At 36.2% G+C, this 24,716-nt stretch overlaps 1 protein-coding gene across 2 annotated transcripts; it reads left to right on the top strand.

Moving 5' to 3' along the window:
* Nucleotides 1–4,437: 4,437 nt before the first annotated feature.
* Nucleotides 4,438–24,192, top strand: LOC5569759 (dynein heavy chain 2, axonemal). Of its 2 annotated transcripts, XM_021848385.1 has the most exons (12): nt 4,438–4,995; nt 5,970–6,138; nt 6,438–6,610; nt 11,200–11,859; nt 14,884–15,776; nt 16,624–17,080; nt 18,673–19,519; nt 20,319–20,516; nt 20,577–20,754; nt 22,625–22,962; nt 23,170–23,604; nt 23,758–24,192. In XM_021848385.1, exons 1-12 carry the CDS (start codon nt 4,520–4,522, stop codon nt 24,142–24,144), a joined length of 5,211 nt encoding a protein of 1,736 aa, XP_021704077.1. In that variant the 5' UTR covers nt 4,438–4,519; the 3' UTR covers nt 24,145–24,192. The 2 variants fall into 2 exon arrangements, with proteins under 2 accessions (XP_021704077.1, XP_021704078.1); XM_021848386.1 differs by lacking the exons at nt 4,438–4,995; nt 5,970–6,138; nt 6,438–6,610; nt 11,200–11,859; nt 14,884–15,776 and having other exon boundaries at nt 16,285–17,080.
* The last annotated feature ends 524 nt before the right edge of the window (nt 24,193–24,716 follow it).

Genomic DNA, 24,716 nt, shown 5'->3' with positions numbered 1-24,716 from the left:
TGTCAAACCGTTTGTCTACCTATCGAGCAGATCCGCAAAAATAAGGGCTAATTTCGAAGACGAAGGAGAACACTCATTCAAAGAAGGCTTTTCGCGTAACTCTCTGTTTATAGACTCTGTCCTTTCTGAGCTCTTTTTGAGAAACTTGGCGGCCTCGTCGGGCACTAAACGCATTGTTTTATAGAGTGAGCGTTAGATTTCCGCTCCATACTGGAACATTTTTCTTCTTCAGTATTTTTTCCACCATGCCACTGACTGGGTGTTGCATGCAAATACTTTGTTTAGTATAGTGTTTTATTTACAGGGCAAATTGGCCATTGTTGAAGCTTGTTGAAATAATCCTTATATTATAGATTATTTATACATTATCTCTGCATAGCTTATAAGATTCGTAAACTGCAAATATATAGGTTATGATCCTGTTGCATTTAAGTAGAAAAATCATTTTAAGACAATTGTATGATGTATTGATAGTTTCCAAAGAGGATTAATAACTATGGAAGATTTAGCAGTTAATATAAAACGGTTTGCGTTTGCAGGAATTCCAAGTTCAATGATAATGAAGTATTATCTGATTAAGGTTGAACATAACTTATGAAATTGATAAATGCATCAAAGGTATTGACCAAAAAGAATATGTTTTGTTGTTGGCAAAATATGGTTTCATTTACGAAACTCAAATTCCTTAGCACCCCATTTTGCATTTCTGTCAAAAATCATACATTTTCATGATTATCTCAGAAATCTGTCATAGGATCCTCATAATTGTATTTGGCTTCTGAGTTTTTTTTTTCATCCCTTAATACCCCATTTTACGGTAAACCTATTTCTATTACAATTTTTGTAATCTTGAATCGTGGTTTTCATTTCATTGATAAAAGAAATAATGCATAAGTATTACAGTGTTTCAAATAACGTTTATTGACGAAATATGTTTATTTTTTTATATATTTTTTTTATCTTCATTAACAAGATTTTTAACCCTGGGTTAGTTCATCTCGGGACCACCGGCTTTACTTCCCTTCCAAAGGAAATCGTCACTATAACTTTTATGATCATAAGTGACAATCTCGGGGATGGGATTTGATCCCAGGTCCTCGGCGTGAGAGGCGTGTGAGCTAACCACTACACTAGGTCCGTCCCCTATGTTTATTTTTGCTGGGCTTGGAAGTAAAATCATTTCTTACCAGATATGGTAAAACCATATCTAGAAGTTTTTTTTCCTGCGAGCTTCTAAACAAAAAATAAACAAGATATCTTCCCTCTGGGTCAATGCCGTCACTAATATAGTTCTCCGAACAATTGTCAACGACATCTCCGACAGACTCATCTTCTAACAATACAGTGAAACCTCCATGAGTCGATATTGAAGGGACCATCGACTCATGGAAATATCGATTCATGGAAAGCAATCCTTTGGAAAGCTGTTCCAACGGACCATCATAGTAGGGGAAATCAGGGTAAAACCGACACTGTGGGTAAGCTCGACACCCTTTGATTTTTCATGTTTTGAGCAGATTTTCATGCAGTTTCCACTACGCTATATTTTAACTTGTGAAATGTTGTGTTTCAAATGACATTACAACTAACGCTACCAATAAACTACCAAAATAAACAACAAATCATATTGGATAACATAGAAGCAACAGCAGTTGCAATATTTCGCTATTTTTCTTTAACAATTTCGCATGTGAAATTTTTAAAATATCATTATTCGTTCTGCGTCTACCTCATCATTTACTATTATTATGTTGATACAACATGTAGGAGAAATAAATTTTTGGTTTTTCAACAGCTGAAAACGCTATTGAAAAATAAATGTTTAATCGGGGTAAGATCGACACTTTCATTTGGGGTAAAATCGACACCTTTCTTTGCTTCATAATCTAACTTCAGAGTATCTTTCTAATCCAAAGACTATCTCTGCAGTTTATGTGAGTCTTAATTTTCGAATTCCAGTGAAGTTCACGGATGGCGAACTTGTTAACATGTGAAATATGACACTATATAACTTGCCACAAGCTATCATTAAGTATTTAAAAAACATATTTCTATGTTATCACGTTTGAACTTATTTGATGAAGCTTGAAGAAATTTTTCTCATTTAAAATTGAAGAATTTGAATTATTTTCACATAGAATTTGAAATATTTTCACATTAATTAATCTTATTGTTTATTTACAAACCATGGAGTTCGACAGTTTTTATAATCTGAAAATAATTACACTTTTCTGTTTTGATAAAATAAAACAGTGTTTATTTTTACAATCATTCGCTACATCTTCATCTTCATAAGCATTCCATAAACACAAATTAAAAATATCCATGTGTATTCACCCCAACTATATAATCTTAGCATGGGACATTTGCATTTTTCACATATATTTAGTGGAACTTTGGTCTCTCCTCAATAATTTACGTAATATGTTAATAATCCTTTAAAAGAAGGGTTCTTAAATGTCGAAAGTCATGTTTAAAGCATTCTTTTAAATATGCAATGTGATGGTGATGTTCACAACGTATAAATTCTACTCAAAGTGGATGTGTCGGTTTTACCCCAACAGGGTGTCGATCTTACCCGCACTCTCAATTGGCTCACCTAAAAATAATGAAATTTCAATTTGATTTAAATCACTATATAACCTTAATATATCATCAAGCGATCGCATGGATTGATAGATTTATAACCAATTTGTGATTCTACAGCAATTTTAGGTTCTTTTAACACGCGAAAGTACACACATTTTATCATTAAGCTTAGGGTGTCGGTTTTACCCCGAATTCCCCTAACCATGAAATTTTGTTTCTAGTATGGTTCCATGAGTCGATATCGAGTCATGGAACATCGACTCATGGAGGTTTAACTGTATGAAAAAATAGGCTTTTTGGACCAGCGCAATAATGTGCACATCGCTGCTGGCATCGTCGAAAGATAGGTGGTTCCGGGCACACAGCAGGATTATTAGTACTGTCATAATTGGGCTAATCAAAACTTGTTCTACTGTAATTCTGAGTATGGTGTAAATTCAACATTTCCGTGCAGCAAGTGGATCCAACCAGCTTTTCAAATTGATCGACCGGAATATTAAAATCAAATCCAGGGAAACCTTCAATACTATCACTGTTATCACCATATCACTTGATCAGTGCTGGGAATGGTAATAGTAGTAGGCTTGAATTTCGCGGAAATCACGTGGCACTTCCCAGTACAGTGGTTTAAAAAAGTGAATCTCATCAAGTAGCCTATGTTGGGTGCATGAACTTTCTAACTCGTTAGTGTCATTGAAGGCTCTAAATGCGGGAAATAGAACATTTTTCTACAGTAATTTTGGGTTGCCCTTAGCAACGGGTATTTTGCTATTTTCAAGGCTGTTTGCCTACAGCAGCGATAGGCGTGAGTTTCAATGGCTTCGCTGACTGCGATTGGCTTTGTTTGGCTACTGTAGAATGAATTTCAGATTTTTTCCCAACCCTGAACTTGATAACTTCGAATGTTATTTACAATTAAACGATGCGAGTTGCAAAAAGAGAAATGCCTTGGGATCTATTGTAAACTTGAATATAAATGTGTCAAGGTGCGCGATAACAAAATAAGCGAGTACCAAGAAATGGGACTGGTATGCTGGTATATTTGTGTAGAGGAAGGGGTGGTAAAATGAACACCTTAAGGACATCATCTTGTTTCTGGTAGAAAAACGAGGAGTTTGTATAGTTCTATCGCACAGGATCACAAATAGGGATATTATCAAAAGCAGCGACAAAAATTCAGAATGAAATAGCTTAATTTTTACATGTTTTTATTTGAACTTTGTTGATAAGCAGTGTTTAACACATGAAACTTGAATTCATTGGAAAATTAAGCAAATAAATTGCCATACAAGTTAGCAAATTAGCATGCATAACTTTTCAGGTATTTTTTTTATGGTATTTATGTTTTTATACGTATTATCTTCCATTTTCTCCATAGTTTTGAAAATATTTCAGAGTTTGAAATTTTGATATCTTACTATCAATTTATGTGATTTGTGCTAACGTAAGAACAACACGACATTCACGAAAAGCGACGCGAGACAAGACATAACACTTACAGTTCTTACTAACGTCAAGAAAGCTTAAAAATCACCTTTCTGTCCTGACAGAATGGTAATGACAGTTATGTCTTGTCTCGCGTCGCGTTTCGTGAATGTTAGATATCTTAATCTGCGTGGAATGTGTCTACTACACTTCTAAACCTACATTCACAAAATTTTGCTCATATTCGGCATCAAATCAAACCTTTATCCAGTCAACTCTCCCTTTCTCGATATTTTGTATCTCGATATCGAATTAGAGAACTATAGTAAAAGTTTGTTTTCATGGCTACCCGATGGTCCCTTGGATCACAGTTGCACTGGTTTATGTTCTGAAAATCGATACCTACCTAACTCGATGGTCCCTCCAATATCGAGTTATGGAGAGTTGACTGTATTCTGCAACAACAGAGGAGATAAACTTCTATACAATCATTTTCAGACAACAAATGGATGCTTGCTTGGGGCCCAATACGGAAACAACTCTGTTTTACGATGCTATAGAACATGTATCTAGAGTTTCAAGGATTTTCAAAGCAACTGCGCACATCGCTTTAGTAGGTAACGTAGGAAGTGGTCGTGAAACAATATGCAAAATAGCTGCACAAGTTGTGAAGGACACATCATTTAAAATATTGGACATACAATCAAATACCAAGGATGAAATTATAGATTTGAAACTTGGTGAAATTTTTGAATGTTGCAAATATAACCAAACATTGTGTGTCGTAAGAATCGATCACTTTGCAGAAATTAATTCAAGTTTACTGGACATAATTAATAGTATCATTGTAAACGGAACCATATCAGGGTATTACCCATGCTCAAGAAATTCAAGAAGCAATATGGAAGAAACCACTTGGCTACAAATAAGAAGAAATTTACACTTTGCACTGCTTATACCAATGGAGAAACATCAATACTGGTAATTATTCCATCCTCAATTTCCATAAAAAAGAACTATGAATTTCCTAACCATTTCACTGCCATTTGCACATACTTGCCCATATTGAATAAGAAATATCATAAAATGGAGTAACATTGACCGGAATGTCCCTCCTTGTAGAAGTTCGAATCATCATTTATCGTTGAAATATTTTCAATGCATGAATAGTGTTTCACTTTTTAATATTGGTTAACTAATATAAAATAAGGTTTTTGTTTGTAAAAATTGAGATTTACTCATGCGTAAATTATACAACTTTTCGAAACAATAATTTACATGATTATGGATTCATTTCACACAATGAGATCTGTAAATGATAATTGCAAGAAGAATTCGTTTTTCACTAAAAACGTCATCACGCGTAAACGATTTCGTTATCAAAATTTCAAAGTATTTTCAATTCAACGCAATTGAAAAATTACTATGAATAATGCACTTACTAACGAAATTGCCTACCTTTAGGTGTATCTCGCGATTCAAGGTGTTTTTCATTTTAGAATAACTTAAACAGTCTTTACTATTTTTTTTTATTCGTAACCGATCATTTTTTTACAAGGGTGCCCCATGCAGCTAAATAAAAAAATCTCATAAAACTTTCTTTCTTAAAACAAAATAGAGTATATAAACAGTCCTTTTTATAAAAATCTTAAACTAAGAAATTAGCATTTTCAAATGATTTTTTAATAAATGCAAAACAACTGATCATTGTTACTCTGAATTACATTACCATCAACTATGAAACAAGTATCCTGAACACAGTAGCATTGTCTCTTAATAACTGAAGTACAGCTCATGATTTTACATTAATTTCTAACAAGAAACTTCCTCGGCAAGAATGTGTCATTTGATTTTATTGCCAATTTTTACTCAATTTTATAGACTATGACAAGATTCTTAATCAATAAAGCTTGATTTATTATATAAGAACAACTAATCACGAAATACGTTTGTAGGAAAATACATCAAACGTACCCTTCTATGATGTCGATAATTACAAAGAATTGCGTACAGTGCATGACAGAAAAAAGCCTCCATGAAATATCAGAAACATTTTTCAAGAAAAAAATTGTTTTTGATGTCCCGATTATGAAAGAATCTACGAACGAAACCCCAAGAAGTAAAGTAAGCATTTTCAAAAATTTTTCATACATGAAAAAGAAACATATTACTGGATTGCGAAGTAATCCGTACATACTTAGGTCATTTTGCAGATTCCGGTAAATTTCTCAACAGATAAATAGCTCGCTAATTCATAATTGCTTGAAATTTTTCAAATTTTTAACTGAATTTAAAAAAAAAATACATCAATGCTTCGATGTACATTAATGAACTGTGTAGCTTTTGAGACATTCACCGAAATCCGAAAATGAGGTTTGAATTGAAATTTCTCTACAGAATCTCCAACTTTCATATATTTTTAGCTAATACGGAAGCGGGAGAGCTTAGTGCAAAGCACTGAAGAACGGATGCAAATTGCAATGTCTGAAGCAGCAACAAGAATACATTCAGTAGTTACTCAAGAACTGAGGAATTCGAATAGAAATTCACACATTCTTGATAGCTGGTACTTTGAATTACTTTACACATTTACCAGGTAAGTATTACAGTTTATTCAAATTTCTGTGGTAAAATGGGTATGAGTTAAAATTTTCCGCGTCATGCCATTATTGTCCCATTACTGCAAAAATCCTTTTTTTTTTTCCCTATGCCGTACGATATAGAATGCAGATATGATCCATAGTACAAAATCAAGATTACTCTTTGTAAAAGATTGCGAAACCATACCTACATTGATACCTTGATGCCTAAAGGGTAGCATCACGCCATTGCCGGGCGTATTGTAGAGCTCCATCTTCGTCGGTCTTGGGCGAAACTTCTCCAGTTATCCCGAACGTTTAGGGTCGCCAGGTCCACTGCGTACAGCCAGCGTATTCGTGGTCTTCCCCGAAGCCGCCGACCTCTACCTGGTTCCCTGCTGAATATTATTTTCGCAATTCATTCTTCCGACATTCGCACTAAGTGACCCACTGAAGTCTGCCGTATTTTACAAGCTTGATAATATTCGCATCTTTGTACACTTGATATAACTTGTGATTCATGCGTCTGCGCCACACACCATTTTCGAGTTTCCCACCGAGTATTGTCCGCAGTACTTCACGCTCGAAAACACCGAGAGCTTTCCGGTCTGACTCTTTCAACGTCCACGCTTCGTGCCCGTAGAGAGCCACCGGAAAAATCAATGTTTTATACAGGGCGAATTTTGTTTCCGTTTGCAAGCTGCGGGACCTAAGCTGGTTACGTAGTCCGTAAAAGACCCTATTCGCAGCCACTTTGCGGGAAACGTCGTTGTCACATGTCACAAGTGTTCCAAGGTAAACAATTTCTTCAACAACTTCAAACACATCCCCATCAAACACTACCTCAGCACCTACACCACCAAGCCTGACTCTATCTCTACCTGCAACCATGTACTTCATTTTGGTAGAATTAATGGTCAGGCCTATCCTCGCTGTCTCCCTCTTCAGAGGCACGAAGGCCTCTTCCACTGACCTGCGATCGATTCCAATTAGGTCTATATCGTCCGCAAAGCCAAGGAGCATGTGCGACCTTGTGATAATAGTGCCATTTCTCTACACGTCAAATCTCCTAATAGCACCCTCGAGTGCAATGTTGAACAGTAAATTCGAAAGTGCGTCTCCCTGCTCCAATCCGTCTAATGTCACGAACCATCCAGCGTAGCACGTTTCGCCGGAAAACCATTTTCAGACATTATCTGCCAAAGCTCATTTCTTTTCACTGAGTCGTACGTCGCCTTGAAATCAATAAACAGATGGTGAGTCTGCAAGTTATACTCCCGGAATTTGCCTAGGATCATTCGGAAGCTAAACATCTGGTCTGTTTTCGAACGGCCCTCACGAAAACCAGCTTGGTATTCGCCGACGAAGGACTCCTCGAGCGGTCTCAGTCTGTTAAACAGGATGCGCGACAAAATTTTGTACACCAAATTCAGCAGGGTAATTCCTCTGTAACTGGCACACTCCAGTCTGTGCCCTTTCTTGTAGATAGGGCGGATGAGGCCATCCAACCAGCCGGTGGGCAATTCTTCGTCCTCCCATACTTTCAGAAGTACTCGGTGGATCGACTGTTAAATCTGCTCGCTTCCGTGCTTGAGAAGCTCGACCGGGATTGCGAAACCATATTTGTAGTAATATAAATTTTTGGTATAGACAAAACGCCAATTCTCAGTTATCTCGCACCAGAACGTTTTGAAAAAAGGAAAAAGTGATGAGAGTGAGAGTTGCTAAGTGGTCCCCCAACGACCCTAAAGGTATTGGGTGTAGATGACCCCGTGCGACAATTTGAGCTCGCTGCTCTAGTGTACGCAACATGAGTACGAAAAGCCACTAGTAACAAATTCATAATCAGCATATAATTTGAGGTAAAATAATATTTTATACTGTGGATATCTTCATAACACTGCACGCTGACATAGAATTTATAACTTCAAAGGGATCATTCAAATATTACGTAGCGCAACAGGGGGAGGGAGGGAGTCTTCCGTAATGCTACGGTCCACACAAAAATTTTAATTTTTTCATACAAAAGTTATTATGTGGGAGAGGGAGAGGGTCTAAAATTGGCAAATTTTGCGTTACGTAATATTTGAATTATCCCAAAGAAAACAAACTTCTATGCTGATTATCAACGCGCGCAGAACAATTTGTTATTGGTGGCATTTCATACTCATGCTGCGTGCACTAGAGCAGCGAGCTCGATTTTGCGCACGGGGTCATCTACTCCTGATACCTTCAGGTCCGTTGGGGGACCACTTAGCGTCCATGTACGGACTTCAATTTTTTACCTGATTTTTTTCTTACCAAAACGAGCACTTTACGATGACGAACTTTTAACATTTCGCATTTTCGTAAAATAAGGGACGGCCTAGTGTGCACTTCCTAAGGAATGGGTTTGCTGATGATCGACGCGATGGATTCCTTGTGCACTATTTCTCGAAGCTAGATGAGCTCTTGACGATGCATTATTCAAAAGCTCAAAAGGTCTATCTTGTACGGCGCTGCATAGCACAAGGACAAGTGCACTCTGAAGCATTTAATACAGAAGAAATAGCGCCTTTCCATAAATACTGTGAACATTTTTAAAAGGATTCAATTGCACACATAAACTCTTGAGTTCTACAATCTTAATCAATGGTGGACTGTGCCTTTGAATGAAACCGGCGGTAAAGTTCCATAATTGAACACATTTGTTTATGTGCTACAAAGCTAGAGAAATTTAATGTTCTGTTTTACGATGAAGTCCCGCATATCTAAGTATAATTAGATCATAGGCTTTCTAAGAGACACTCATTGCCAAATTTACTTGTCGTGTAAGTTTCCTCGGCACGCATTGCAAAATTTCGACATTTTTGACCCTCCCTTGTCACACTTTTTGTATGAGTTCTCAAAACATTTTGTAAGGCTTGTCACACTCTACCTTCCACCCCCCTTGGAGCGTGACATAATTTGTGTACGACCCCTTATAGTAGAGAACAGGTCGAACGTCATTTAGCCATGGAATCGTAGATAATGTAGTCAATAAGCATATTACATAAACTTAAAATATTTTTAGGAATTCCCTCCACCTCCTCATTTTTTTTTTATTAATTAGATCCCTTTTCCCAAACGATCTATTGACAAGAGCTTTATATAAGGCTCATTAGTTGTCATGAATGCTTGCTTTTATGAGAGCAATAGGGTTTTGTTCTTCTTCGTCGTAAGCGCTACTATTCGTCGTATCAAACTTTAAATGTTCCACTACGGCGGATATTCAAACTTACCTGCAACATAGATTCATTATCCAAGTGTAATTTTGTGAAAGCTGTTATGGTTTGTACACTTGTACACCAAAAATGCAATAAAACTACTGTATTTCGGTAAATAACTTCAGTTCAATTATCCACTTTGCACTTTTCACCGAAATCGCATGGACGAACACGATTTGAGAGAAATGCTTAGCGATCGACTGAGCCACACCACTTTCTAACATAAGTTTCTTCCCGCCCCCGTGGGTGACTTAATTCGCCGGGCACTTATTTTCACTATGGAAAACCTTCGTACTTCTTCACTGAAGGATTTCATTCCAATCACACGCCGTAAAACTTCAATAAATCATCAAATTTTACGAAATTTCCTCAACCGCCGCGTATAATTGAGAATGTAAACAAAGTTTAATCCGTCGTACTGAGAAAAAAAAAGCTTGTGCGCATCAATGTGTGTGCGACGCTCGATGTAAAAATACGGTTTCTTTGATTGTGTTGTTTTCGCTGTACTGTGAGCAAATGTCATAATTGTACGGTCAAAAGGAATTGTGTTCATATGTTTGGGCTGAATTTTGATAACGAACAATGAATTTTAAGGGAAATTAGGATATTCCATCATGCTGAAGGAATGGAGAGAGATGCCAGTAGATCTATATATTCTAGTAAAACATTTTATTATAGCGTTGATATGTTGTGTTTTAACCATTCAATACACACAGTGAACCGTAAGTTGTGAGACGAATCTGGAAACTGATTGCGACGGAGTTGAAAACGATACGACGGACTGAGAATACGGTAAGATGCATTTTCTTTGCATTATTTCCAAAAAGAGATCAAGATTTATCAAAATTTTATTGTACAATGCTAAAGCCGTTTTGAGAAGGAATTGTTTGGCATCGGTTGTGTCAGCATCATTCACTGTAATACTGGGAAAATTGCAGTTCTCACTGATCAATGCTTAATACGATGGATACTAGCACATCACCCTATAGCATTTATCTTAGTAATGACATCATGCATACTTTAATGCGAGTAAAATGCATGTAGTGCAATAAAGTTTCCAAGATGTTGATTTAATGCGCAATTCCTTGACATATGCTACTGTAAAGCATTACATTACAGATGTTGATTTCCTATCAAGTTAGGGTTGTGATCTTGCTGTGTGCGTTTGAAACGCAAATATCAAATGCGGGAACACCAATGAGGTTGGCGGTAATGTCCTTTGATTGTTTTGTCTTACCGCATTTGAAGCTCATTTTGTCAAGATTTGCATCTGAAATGCAAACAGCAATATAATGCTTGTGGTGTGGTTACTTGGGTATGAAAAATTTTCTCCACATTCAAATATGCACGCTTTTTTTCAGAATATTTCATAACAAACGGAACGAAATAGCCAAAAACTTTAAGAAATTTTCAAACGGAATACGTCGTATAAAAGAAGCAACGGAAAGTGTCGCTAATCTCAAAATAGATCTGGAGAAGCAACAGGAAAAAATAACAGTTTATCAACAGGAATTAAACGAATTTATAAACAATATTCAAGCTCAAACTGCAAACGCTGATCTACAGAACCAAGAAGTTGCAGAAAAGCGAGTAAAGATTGGTGCAGAAGAGATTATATGCAAAGAATTGGCTGCTATTGCAGAAACCGATCTTAACAAAGCAATGCCAGCATTGAATTCCGCAATTGCAGCTCTAGATTCTTTAAATAAAAAGGACATGAACGAGATCAAATCATATGCCCGGCCACCAGTTAAAGTAGAACTAGTTTTGAACGCCGTAATGATACTGTTAGGAAAGGAACCAACATGGACAGAAGCAAAACGTCAGTTAGGAGAGCAAAAATTCTTGGACACTTTAAAAAACTATGATAAAAATAACATACCTGAGAGTACACTCAAGACGATAGGCGGATTCGTTCGTAATCCCGAACTTGAGCCAAATAAAGTCGGTGTAGTATCAAGAGCAGCTAAATCGCTAATGCTTTGGGTTCGTGCTATAGACAATTATGGAAAAGTATACAAGTAAGTTCAGACAATAATGTTACAATTATTTTCACACATTCCCACATTTCGGTGAATTCGTATTACATTGATGAGATGTAGTTGGTATATTTAGATCATACGATTGCGTACGATTTGTTTGTAAAAAATGACTCCTTAGCCTTAAGCCTTAGCCTTAGCCTTAGCCTTAAGTAGTCCGTCAGCCATGTTGATATTGCAAGCAACTCAGCCCTCAAAGTTCACATTAATTCGGGATAATGGTTTTCGGGGTACTGGTTTTCGGGGAGATGGTTTTCGGGGTAAAGGTATTTGGGGAAGTGTTATAGGGCCAGTATCACCATTTGCACTGACATGCAGAATGTATGCTGATACTTATTCTGATGCGTCAATACAATACTGACTAATTTTCAACAATACGATATTGTGACATGATTTAGCTACAATCATCAACGATACGTACAAATTTCAATGACGACCTACTTCGCCTTAAGAGTGAACTTTTGTGTTGTTTTCTATATGCGTTCATTGCAAATGTTACTAAATATTGTTTTACGACTTATATACACAAATCTCATTTTTCAAAGCATTTTACTAAGATTGGAACCGCTACACGCTATGTCTGAATCAAACGATTATAAAAATGGAATATACACTGAAGCAAAAATACTCAAAAGTTTGATAATAAATAATTATGATTTGACGCCTCAATGAATATTATTAAAATCTATAATTTCGCATAATGATTTTGCTCAGCTGTTCATAACTATTTCCGATCATGAAAATATAACTCAAACACTAAACTCTAGCGGGAAAAAATGTCATGTACATTCGATTATTATAACGTAGCGTGTGTCAAGTGCTCAGCTTTTTTTACGATATCTCAGCAAGCGTGGGGCTTGCTTGCTGAGGTACGGAAAATATTTTGCTGAAAGTATACCAACAAACGTCGTTCATTACTAAGAATCAGCTTTAAAAATTTGGCACCTCAATTTTTGAATTGTCAAGCTCAAATCAGTGTGTATATATTTGGATCCTTTACAGTACATTTGAGTTAACGAAATTCTATAGATAATATCAAGCATGTAATAGATAATATCAAGCGTGTGCTAGAATAAGGGCGTAAGTCGCATGATCGATTACTTTTCATCGATCCTTTCTTCTGCGAATAGAGGTGACAAGATGCAAGTCTTTTGGCAACTTTTATCAGGATGCAAGATTGCATCACCGCCTAGTATCCTAAACTGAAAAACTGCTGGAAAATTTGCACCTTGTCACCTTTATCCGCAGAAGAGAGTGTCGATTAAGTGAAATCGACCATGCGACTTACGCCCTCAATTCAGCATACGCCTGATATAAGGTTCCACGGGGCAAGTGTGTAAATGTGATAAGTAAAAACATGGATAGGGAGACATCCCCCGATTAATTAATATATATATAAGAGGTGGTAAAATGAACACCGTGTCTTTTACCGAGAAAAAACAAATTTCGATGAATTTTTACCACGCACGGACGATTCAGAGCATAAATCGGAGTGCTCGGAGGTCAATTGGACTGAAAATATCAACGAAAACTAAGATTTTGGAAAACCACGTTTGAAAATTAGAACTGATGTAACTTTTAGCTCAGTGGTCTTGAGATTTTTCTGTGATATGAATATCGTTATGATATGATGTCAAATTTGATAGCTTTAGATTTCTTTCGGAATGGGTTACAATCACTAATAGGGTAGGTGTGACAGTTATGGCCATAGTGGTTCCCTATTCGGACATATGTGAAATTTTGATAACTTTCACATTTTAAATCTGTTTGAATATTTTAACATCAAGATATATCTTAAATCTAACTACCACAACACACACAAAAATTCAAAATTAGAAGTAATCACGTATGGCGAAATAGGGAACCACTATGTCCATAACTGGTACACCTACCCTAGATATATTTACGGAAATGCAATTAAAATTTTAAGATTTTTTTGTTTTGCCCACGACAAACAGTTTATCTGATGCGGCTTGTATCGGCTCAACGCGCGTGGAATGAGGTATCGCAATCATGCTTTTGCAAGAACGACGGCCCTCTTAGATCATTCGAATAATGTGTTATTTGTCGCTAGAGATGATTTTCTTCCATTCTTGGCTATAACCATAAAAGTTAGGTTATTTCAAGTTTTCAACAACGTATTTATACACAATTGTATCATCTTCTTCTTCTTCTTTCTGGCGTTACGTCCCAACTGGGACAAAGCCTGCTTCTCAGCTTAGTGTTCTTATGAGCACTTCCACAGTTATTAACTGAGAGCTTTCTTTGCCGATTGACCATTTTTTTTTGTGGCAAGTACGAAGATACTCTATGCCCTGGGAATCGAGAAAATTTCCAACCCGAAAAGATCCTCGACCAACGGGATTCGAACCCACGACCCTCAGCATGGTCAAGCTGAATAGCTGTGCGTTTACCGCTACGGCTATCTGGGCCCCACAATTGTATCATCTTGTAAGCGAAAATCAACCAAAATTCCTTTTTTTTTCGATAAACAAAATTTTGTTTGTAACGCGATGGTGCATCATGCCTCATTATTGTGGTGCGTTTTGCTCTAATAGCAGTGCATCGTTCCCCGCATTGTTCAATTCACGCAAAAGTAGTGTTTGCAAAATGTAAAATTTTCCAACAATCTAGCATAAATTCGGATCAAAATTCACTCAACACCATGCAGGGTGAACACAAACCAACTAGATTCGTGTAATGAAGCATACATGTTGCACATATCTTCCTTAAATGGTGCATTTTATCCCAGGTTCCCCTACTGTGAGCCATATGCCAGTTGTGCCAAATTTAGGTTATCCCACGGAAGAGCCGCATTGAGTAAAAAAAGTTAAATTAGTTTTGTGGCTCCGTGTAAGATTTAAAATCATTTAATTTTTATTTAATGTGCAATACTTCTAACTGTACATATATTCATTTCAATCGTTTTCGTATTAAATGTAATAATGTAGCTGAACAACTAATCACTAACACGTATTTTTTTTCAACACGTGTATTATATTTCAGGTATGTAGGACCAAAAATAAAAAGAATGGAAGATGCCACAAATTCTTTGCGAGAAAAACAACAGTCTTTACGGGAAGCTGAACAAAGACTAACTGAACTAGCAGAACAACTAACTTTGCTAAGAAAAGAGTATGAAATTAAAATGCAAAGTAAATTTGAATTAGAAGAAAATGCAAAGGCCATGGCAATTAAATTGAAACGGTCAGAAACTCTGATTGATGGCCTTAGTGAGGAAAACTCACGTTGGAAAAATACAGCTGAAGAACTCAAAAGTCAATATGATCAGCTCATCGGAAATTCAGTAATTGTAGCTGCATCACTTGTTTATTTTGGATGCATAACACCTGCTACGCGAGAATCCCTTAAGAGTCAATGGATGGTCGATCTTGAAGCTCTGGAAATATCTTTCACGGCGAATTGTTCTACATTTAGTTATTTTTATTCTAACGAAACCTTGCAAACATGGTGCTCTCTTGGACTTCCCAATGATGGTTTAACTGTGGAAAACGCAACTATACTGCTTAATAGTAATCTTAGATCTCCACTAGCTGTGGACCCACAAGGAGAAATTCGTCGGTGGTTGTTTCAACAAAACACTAAATTAATAAGTTACAACCTTGATGAAGAAAGAATACTTTCTCAAGTCGAAGAATTTGCTCAGAGTCATCAACATATTATAGCTGTGAATTTGCGAGAGGCCAATATAAATCATTTTAGTCAACTACAAACGTATCACAAAACATATCATAGTAATAAATCTGGAACAAAACAGTATGACAGTGCCCTGGTCGTCATAACTACTGAAGAAATTCCGTATCACAACAAGCTGAAGAAAACAGCCAACGTGATCAACTTTATTTTGGATAAATCAGGATTAGAAGTCAAACTTTTAGGTATTAACTAGTTGCTTTCATTCCATCGCAAAATAGTTATTTCTGCAATTTCTCACTGTAATATGCTGTTTTGCATCCCCACCATTTGTCATGAACTGGCCTACTTTCCTACACTGAATTATCCAATGTGGTAATAGTTATTACGCAACTGAAATTAGTGGTGTGATGACTACTGCGCAACGCGTCATCTAACATAACTGTTTTGAGTTGCGTAATGAATGATTACACAACAATTTTTACTCGATTTTACCGGACCCATCGTAATTATCCAACTCGGCAAGCCTCGCTGGATGAATGTATGACTCGTGCAGCACGTAAAAATTATGTTTCTGCAACTTTTTGGATACAAGTAGTTTACGCAGTAGTTAGCAGAATGAAGTTTTTTATAGCACGAATCGTACAAGCGCTGTAAAAATCGAGTTCTGCTACATTTTTTTTTTTGCAAATTTGTAGAAGACCATTTGAAATTGTACCGGGATGCATTCACCATTATTTTGCTATTTCTGAAAATTTTTGTGTAATGATTCGTTACGAAACTCAGAATAGTTGCGTAATGAATAAGCGTTGAGTAATGATCATTTCGCAACAGTTGCGTAATGACTAATAGACAGTGCATAATTCAGAGCAGGAAATAATGTAGCACGGAACAAAAAAGAAACCATAAGAGAAACTGGAAAAAAAAACTTCGAATTGTTTGTATTAGTTTTATTTTTTCATGCTCTATACCAAAACAGCTCTGGAACGAGACTAATCAAAATTATTTATCTTGATAAATGATCCAAAGACTGTCCGAATATAAATAGTATATTTTACGTGAGATATCATTTATTTTTCTATTACATTTCAGTGACCATAATCAAACACGAAAATCCATCTCTAGAAGAGCGTAAGGAAGCACTTGAACAAATGATAATATCTAGCAATGAGACAATAACAAATCTAGAGGAAAATATTTTGCATATTTTAAACCACAGCCAATTACCCCTAATCGAAAATGAGGAGTTATATGGCACACTACAAGTATCAAAACAAACCGCAAGCAGTGTGAAAGAAAATTTGAAGCATGCAGCTCTAACCAAAACTGAAATTGAAAGCTCTAGAGACATATACAGATCATGTGCTACGAGAGCCTCTTTATTATTTTTTATACTTGAAGATCTCAAGCATGTCAATGCTGCATACCGGTTCAAACTTGAATGGTACATCCTTTTATTCATCGAATCATTGGAAAAAAGCGGAAGAGAACAGAATATTGAAGAACGCAAGAAAAAAATTATCAATCATCACACATTTAATCTCTTCCGGTAAGTAAAAATATGTAAATTATTATTGATGATAATAGGATACGCAATTCAATAATACGGTCCGCGTATTTCAATATAAAACGAACGATACAGATATTACTTTGACTAACTGACCTGTAGAAAGATTCAAGTATGACGTCCATTAGAGAAACTTAAAAGTAGATGGAGTACCGTGTACCTTTTAATTCTGCTCCTAAATGCTTATCTTTGACAGATACGCGTATTTCGACTACCACTTGCAGTCTTCTTCAGTGTCAGTTACTCCTATCCACCTGTGGATACGAGTAACTGACACTGAAGAAGACTGCAAGTGGTAGTCGAAATACGCGTATCTGTCAAAGATAAGCATTTAGGAGCGGAATTGAAAGGTACACGGTACTCCATCTACTTTTAAGTTTCTCTATTTGAGATTCTGCTCAGAGGATTCGAACATTCATTAAAGAGATGACGTCCATTGTTTTTCTGGGTTTCTGGACCTCCCTCCCCCCCTGTCACGCTTTTTTCAATACCTTATACATGCATAGACTTCCATAGACCCCACCCCTCCTCCAAATGATAGACGTCATATTTGGATGACCCCCTTGTCTCGATTACAAGTGACAACTTTAAGAGGACGTACCGTCCTTCTAACTTTTTGCTGTAATATTCTAAAGAAAAATACAAAAACTTCTTCTGAATAGAAGTCTTTTCAGCTACAACTTTACCCAAAAACACAGCAAAACTGGGAAGATTTCACTTCAGAATTCAGCTTAAGAACAGCTCGCCAAGGGCAAAAATCCATACTAATAAAGCTATAATAGTTAAATAACAACAGTTTCATTGAAAACTGAAACGTAAAGTTGGAGTACTGAGAGCAAAAAGTTGATTTTCTCATTAACTTACATAGAAACAATAAATGACTTGTGTAGTAACCTTCCGCCAATCCTCCAAATCGCACTATTCACCTTTTTTAAACACTCAGAAGAGCACATCCGATCGTGCTAACAATATCCAACAGAATCATTTGATCGTTGCTATCACACCGATTTTACCAATAAGGTACTACTCTAACTAGTCAGTGACTGTATAGCTTAAACGTGGATTTTTTTAATAACATATAATACATAGATCACAGTATATATGTAGAGTGTCAAAGAGTGAGAAGCAACCAGATCGGCAACACTAAAATTTGTCTGATTTCGGTTTACGGTTATTGGCAACAGCTTTTGAAGGTAGCACTTCAAATGACTTTGCCGTTACTTCTTAATAACATACATAAGCAACATTTACAATCCAGTTGAGATCGAGCTATAGAACATAACATTAATGCAATTACGGTTCAAGCGACTATCGATGTAGCCATAACAATTTTAATTTTACTTTGGTTCGATAACTCGATCTGGAGAGATGACTGTATCCATTCCCGCACTTTACGATGCAGCGAAAGCGAAGTAATATTACAACACATTTTTTTTTTTTGCTGTGAGGGGAAGAATGCTGCTCTCTATTTCTGTTACATACTATTCTATATATTATACATGTATAGAAAAAGCACATGATTTGGACGAATATTTAATGTACAGTGTCATTAAATTTTATTCAATTGTTTTCAGATATGTTCGCTGCGCGCTTAGTCTATCAGACCAAACAATTTTTGCATTTCACTTATGTGTTCGAGTTTTACTTGAAGAAGAAGTCCTAACTGCAAGAGAATTCTTATTTTTTCTCAATGGAGCTGAAAAAATTGATAGACATGAACAAATCGAAAATCCTAATCCGGACTGGATCAAACCTGCGCTATGGGATAACATAACAGAATTGGATAAACTTCCAGGATTTCGAGGAATTGCACAATCATTTGATGAAATCAATGCAACTTGGAAAACATGGTGTTTATCTGAGTTCCCAGAAGAAGAAACCCTTCCCGAAAGTTGGGATCGAAATCTGACTCTTTTCCAAAAATATACTTTAGTTCGCAGTGTACGGTTGGATAGAACTGTGCCATGCATGAAAAGTTTTGTGGCAACTTATCAAGGAAAAAGATTTATTGATGATAATTCAAGCACTCTTCACGACTTGTTGAGTATATCAGATCCAGCCACACCGATTATTCTTATTTCAGATGATGAAAATAAACCGCTGGAAGAAGTGCACAATCTACATAAAATATATAATGGAAAATCAAACAAAACACTTCAACACGTTAATATGGGTACAGAATCTTTTGAAACCACTGTGAAGCATTTGAAAAACTGTGTGAAGTCTCAAAACTGGCTTTATTTAAACCAATGTTGGCAATCAAGACAATTTCTGGCAAATTTTGAACTTATTCATCAATATTTAAGAACAATTGATCAAAAATCCGGCTTTCGTCTTTGGATAGTTATGCACAATAGGAAAACACTATTTCCAGTTCACGTGCTACATAATTGCCTCAAGTATAGGTGCAGCTCTCCAACAGTAAGTAGATATTAGTTATAGAGAGTTGACTGTAATATCGAATTGATATGTAACCAATGACTGAATAACTGATCCATGCTCAGGTTCCTGGTACCTCCTATGAGATCGATTGTAGAAAAAAAACTGTTATTTATCTTCATACTAATTTCCATACAAAATTTCACTGACTGTTCTTCAAGCTTTGTGAGGATCATTTTCTGTGTAATGTCAATCATATTTTAATGAGCATAATTCACATTGTAGATATCCCCAGAAGTTATTGCAACACCATTAAATGATTATAGCGATTTTTTTTTTGAATTCTTTATAATATTTTTCCATTCAAAATATTTTTGTTATATGGCTAGTTTGGTTTAATGTGCAAATCTTGCCTTGTGATGCGATGCAAGTGCGATAAGATAAACCAATCAAAAGACACTTGCAGCCATGACCTACATCACCGCTAACATAGCAATAAAATTCTGTTTTGACATCGCTTTTCTTATGAAAAACAATACCGCGTTAGACTAATTATAGAAAGAAAAGAGAACTACATGAAAACGAATTAATTCCTGTCTGAACAATATGAAAAGCCTTACGCTTAGAATAAGCTATCAAAGTCACTCTCTCTGTTGTTATATTTATTTTTCGGAATCGACATACTATTTTCATATCGATTAGATACCGTTTTGTCTCAAATTCCGAATATGACTAATGAAAAAAACGCTACAAAGTCAAGTTTTCAAATAAGAGACATATTCGAAATTTGAGACAAAACGTACATAAAAATGTACATTTACCACTCTGATAATTATTACAGGGCATCAAGCATAATATGAAACTAATTTTTGAACAAATTGGAGACAATTTCAGAAAAACTGAAAAGTCCAAACATTCTTTAAATTACAATAAGCTGATTTTTGCTTTGGCCTTCTTCCACGCATTGTTAAATGAGAGAAATAAGTACTTGAGTTTAGGCTGGAATATGCAATACAATTTCACGATAATGGATTTTAAGGTATGTATTAGGAGTATTCTTTGTTAATAGAACAATCAAAATATTTTTGAACGTTTCCAGCTTTCCGAAAGCCTAGTGGCATACAGCTTCGACAAATTGATGGAACCAAAATACAAGAAAAACATTCAAACGTTACCATCTAGCAGTATAATAGACTCTAGCATCATACCAAGTGCAGATGGAGATGATGTGCTGTGGTCTTTCGTGAAAAACGCAGTGCTTCAAGTTGGATATGGCAGTAAGTTTTCTTTTTCGATATTTATAAAGGATCTCCTCCTCTATATGTTTGCTTAGGAATATCTTCCTCAAAGTTCACTACTCTCCATTTGACATTCTCGTGTTAAGCTTATCATTTATAGCGATTGTAACACAGCGTAACAAAAATACCTTTTATCCTTGTCTCAAGGATCAAATCATGTGTTTCTAATAGATTAACGGTTGCTGAATCTGATACAAGCCTCTGATTCTATATCCGTTCGACGACCCGAATGCGACACAGGTGAAGATCGGTGCTTCTAGAAATAATCTAGCTATGAAAAAAAAATGAAAAATGTTGTATGTAACTCGTTGCAAAATTCGATGTTTTTTTAACATTCGTCGTATTTATGCACGACTCGTGCTGAAATGGCACAAATCTTCCAATCGGCGTACAACGTGTCTCTGGAGCTGGCCTTCTGATCATGATCTTCGTTGATAAGTGTTCTTAAACACATAAGGGTGACTTCTGTGCTCAAATAATAAAATAAATCGTCATACAAGCTGGTTAACTTTTTTGGTGTGCTTCATTTTTCTTGAGATCTGTCTCAATGCGTCTCATGTGCTCACATGTGCTGTTTATAACTCAACGCAATAATCGAAGTGATGGCGACATTTTTCAGCGAGACTCTCGGATCGCGAGTCTTCCACCGTTTAATGTAGACCATCTAGACACCTGCATAATGAGGCGAAAATAGCTGTAGGGGAAAGGGTGATAAAATGAACACCTTAAGGAAATCATCTTGTTTCTGATAGAAAAACGAGGAATTTGTATAGTTCTATCGCACAACATCAAAAATAGGGAAATAATCTATAGCAGCGACATCAATTCAGACTAAAATAGCTAAATTTTCACATATTTTCATCGCTATCAATAAGCGATGCAAATGTTCATTTTACCTGCACTATGTGGGTAAAATGAACAGCGGTTGGTGTTAAAATGAACACCACGCAAAAAACGTGAGCAAAACAAATATTTCTGAAAATTTTCATTGCCCTACCGAAAATATATCAATTAATGATTGTAACCAATTGAAAAAGAATTCTGAAGGTATCAGAATTGACATCATATCATAACGATATTCACCTCACTGAAAAACCTCAAGTCTTCCGAGCTAAAAGTTACGTCAGTTCTAATTTTCAAACGTGGTTTTCTAAAATATTAGTTTTCGTTGATATTTTCACTTCAATTGACCTCCGTATCAACTCGAACACTCAGATTTATGCTCTAAATCGTCCGTGCGTGATAAAAATTCATCGAAATTTGTTTTTTCTCGGTAAAAGGAACGGTGTTCATTTTACCACCCCTGTTCATTTTACCACCACTTCCCCTAGAGGCTCTTCGTTACTAAGCAGTTGTTTTTCAACTAGCATATCGATGACGAGCCGTAGCACCGAGTAGCGATTGAGAGGCGTCTCGCCGGGAGCACAGCACAGAAGGTCGATCCAGGATCTTTTCGTAATGGAAATTTCCTTGACTTCCCTGGGCATAAAGTATCATTGTATATGCCACACGATATACGAATGCGAAAATGGCAACTTTGGCAAAGGAAGCTCTTAGTTAACAACTGTGGAAGTTCTCTTGAACACTATGCTGAGAAGCAGGACGTAATGCCTAGAAGAAGAACAAGAAGAAGAAGTATTATGCAATCCTAGATTAAGTAAATAGTAGTACTTTGATGCTTGAGACAAAAAAAAAATGTTTCGCGAAGTCATGTTGGATATAAAGTTAGATTTAATTAAAGTTTCATTCAATCTATACTTATATTGTACCCTTTGTATTATTTAGTTTCGTCTTTATATCTCTATGAATTTAAAGCAAAATCAAATTAACAACCATTTTATTATTTTAGCAAATTTTACCGACAGTTGGGATCAGCGGATTTTTGATGCCTATTGTACGAACATCTTCAGACGGGAGTTAATTGAGTTGTCACAATGTGCTTTGGTACCAGACGACGATACGCCATACCAAATTCCACGGAACGTAAATTTTATGTCATATTTGAACTTTATTGTGAGCCAGTTTCCACAAGAAGACGGCAATAAAGTGTTTGGGCAAAATGAAAACGCAAATATCATATATTTGGAATCTTGTTCAGCGTATGCTCTGCAGAAGCTTCGTCTTGTGCAACTGCAAGGAAAAATATCATCACATGGTCAGCAATTTGATGTGACAAATCTAGATAAGGTATGTTTTTTCTGTATATTTGAAAGAAATGTTCATTTTCACGGAACACTCATGAATCTTGTCACAAATATAATACAATAATTGTCATGAGAAGAAAAAGGACCAATCATCACTTTGGTTTAATGATACCAAAATGAAGATGCACTATAAAATGGACACATCTGTATAAAAGAAAACATCACCTTCTCATACATTTTTTATTTACAGGCTAAGAAGCTAATCATGGAACTGTTGATTGTTGTTCCTGAGTGCCTCGACTACGAAAATGTCCAAAGAATAGTGGAGTCAAAGAAGACGCATGTTAATTTATGTTTGATGCAGGAAACGTATCAATATAATTTGACTCTAGAAATAGTAAGACAAAGTCTTGAAAAAACATCTGAAATGTTATCCGGAGTTATCACAATAACCTCTGAACTACTAGACTTCTTACAAGATCTTCAGCGCAATAGAATACCACAAGCGTGGATATCCCAATTGAGTTTATCATACTCTACAGACAAAAACGTTTCGGATTGGATCATCGAACTGAAACACCGAGTTAATCATTTACGTAAATGGACTGAAACGGGTCAATTATCAACGGACGTTACACTTGGATTCTTCCTGAACCCAAAATTATTTATTCATAGCGTAATGAGGGTGAGTTCTATTATTTTTACATTTTTATGAACTTGTTTTTAAACATTATGCGAGACAGCAAATTACTTATCTTGAAATTCTAACATACCATTTACACAAATGTGCAACACGTGCGTTACTAATTAGTTATTTTTTTATAATTGAATTTTACAGATTCATTCTGATGCGTACAATATCCCCTTGCACGACCTCACATGGGAAGTTTCAGTATCACAAACAGCTAAACCAGTGCTTCGAACACCAATAGAAAATGGATTTATAGGTCGTGGCTTTTATCTTTACAATGGCGGATGGGATATACAAGATCAGTGTCTTGTGGTACCAAAGATTTTGCAATTAATTCATCGTATGCCTCCAATGATGTTCAAACCGACACGGAAAATGAACACTGAAAATAAAACTGGATTTCAATGCCCTTGCTATTACAGTTCAAAGAAGGAAAAAAGTTCGTTCATAATGGAAATTGACCTCAACCCTGGAAACAATGAGAAGAGCACGTGGATCAAGATGAATACTTGTATGTTGTTAAATGAATCATAAAGCATTCTTGTATGTTGTTAACTGAATGATGAATACTTGTATGTTGTTAAATGAATTATAAAGCATTCTTGTATGTTGTTAACTGAATGATGAATACTTGTATATTGTTTTAAAAAATAGAACATTAGAAGTCATACAAAAGGTTTTGTTTATTGTCTTCTTTGTATATATGCTGTGATGTTTTGATTAGATAATACCTCAAGCAATTGTTATGATGATGATGATATAAACTGTCATCTATTCTAGCAAGGCATTGTAATTTAGCTTTTACCACCCCTGTTCATTTTACCACCACTTCCCCTACTTGTTAAAAAGTAGCACGGACTTACCTAGTCTCATCCCAGGGGCGCCTAGCCTGATGACTCAGTGATGAGAGTGTTTGGGGGGGGGGATAATTAGGATGGCCCACACCACCGTCGGCCGCTGGGTCGGTCTTCTGGCCACTGGGCACTAGGGTCAGTATGGTCACACGCTACGCTCTTGGTGGGCGTCCGATCTGCGTACTGTTCTCTTCTGGGCACCTGCGATTTCGGACAGGTTTTGACTATTTTGCCCTTCACCTCCGCGGTACA

Source organism: Aedes aegypti, chromosome 2, assembly GCF_002204515.2.
Source record: "Aedes aegypti strain LVP_AGWG chromosome 2, AaegL5.0 Primary Assembly, whole genome shotgun sequence".
NCBI lineage: Eukaryota > Metazoa > Arthropoda > Insecta > Diptera > Culicidae > Aedes > Aedes aegypti.
The sequence above is the reverse complement of the archived record's forward strand: the minus strand, read 5'-3'. Positions and strand labels throughout refer to the sequence as shown.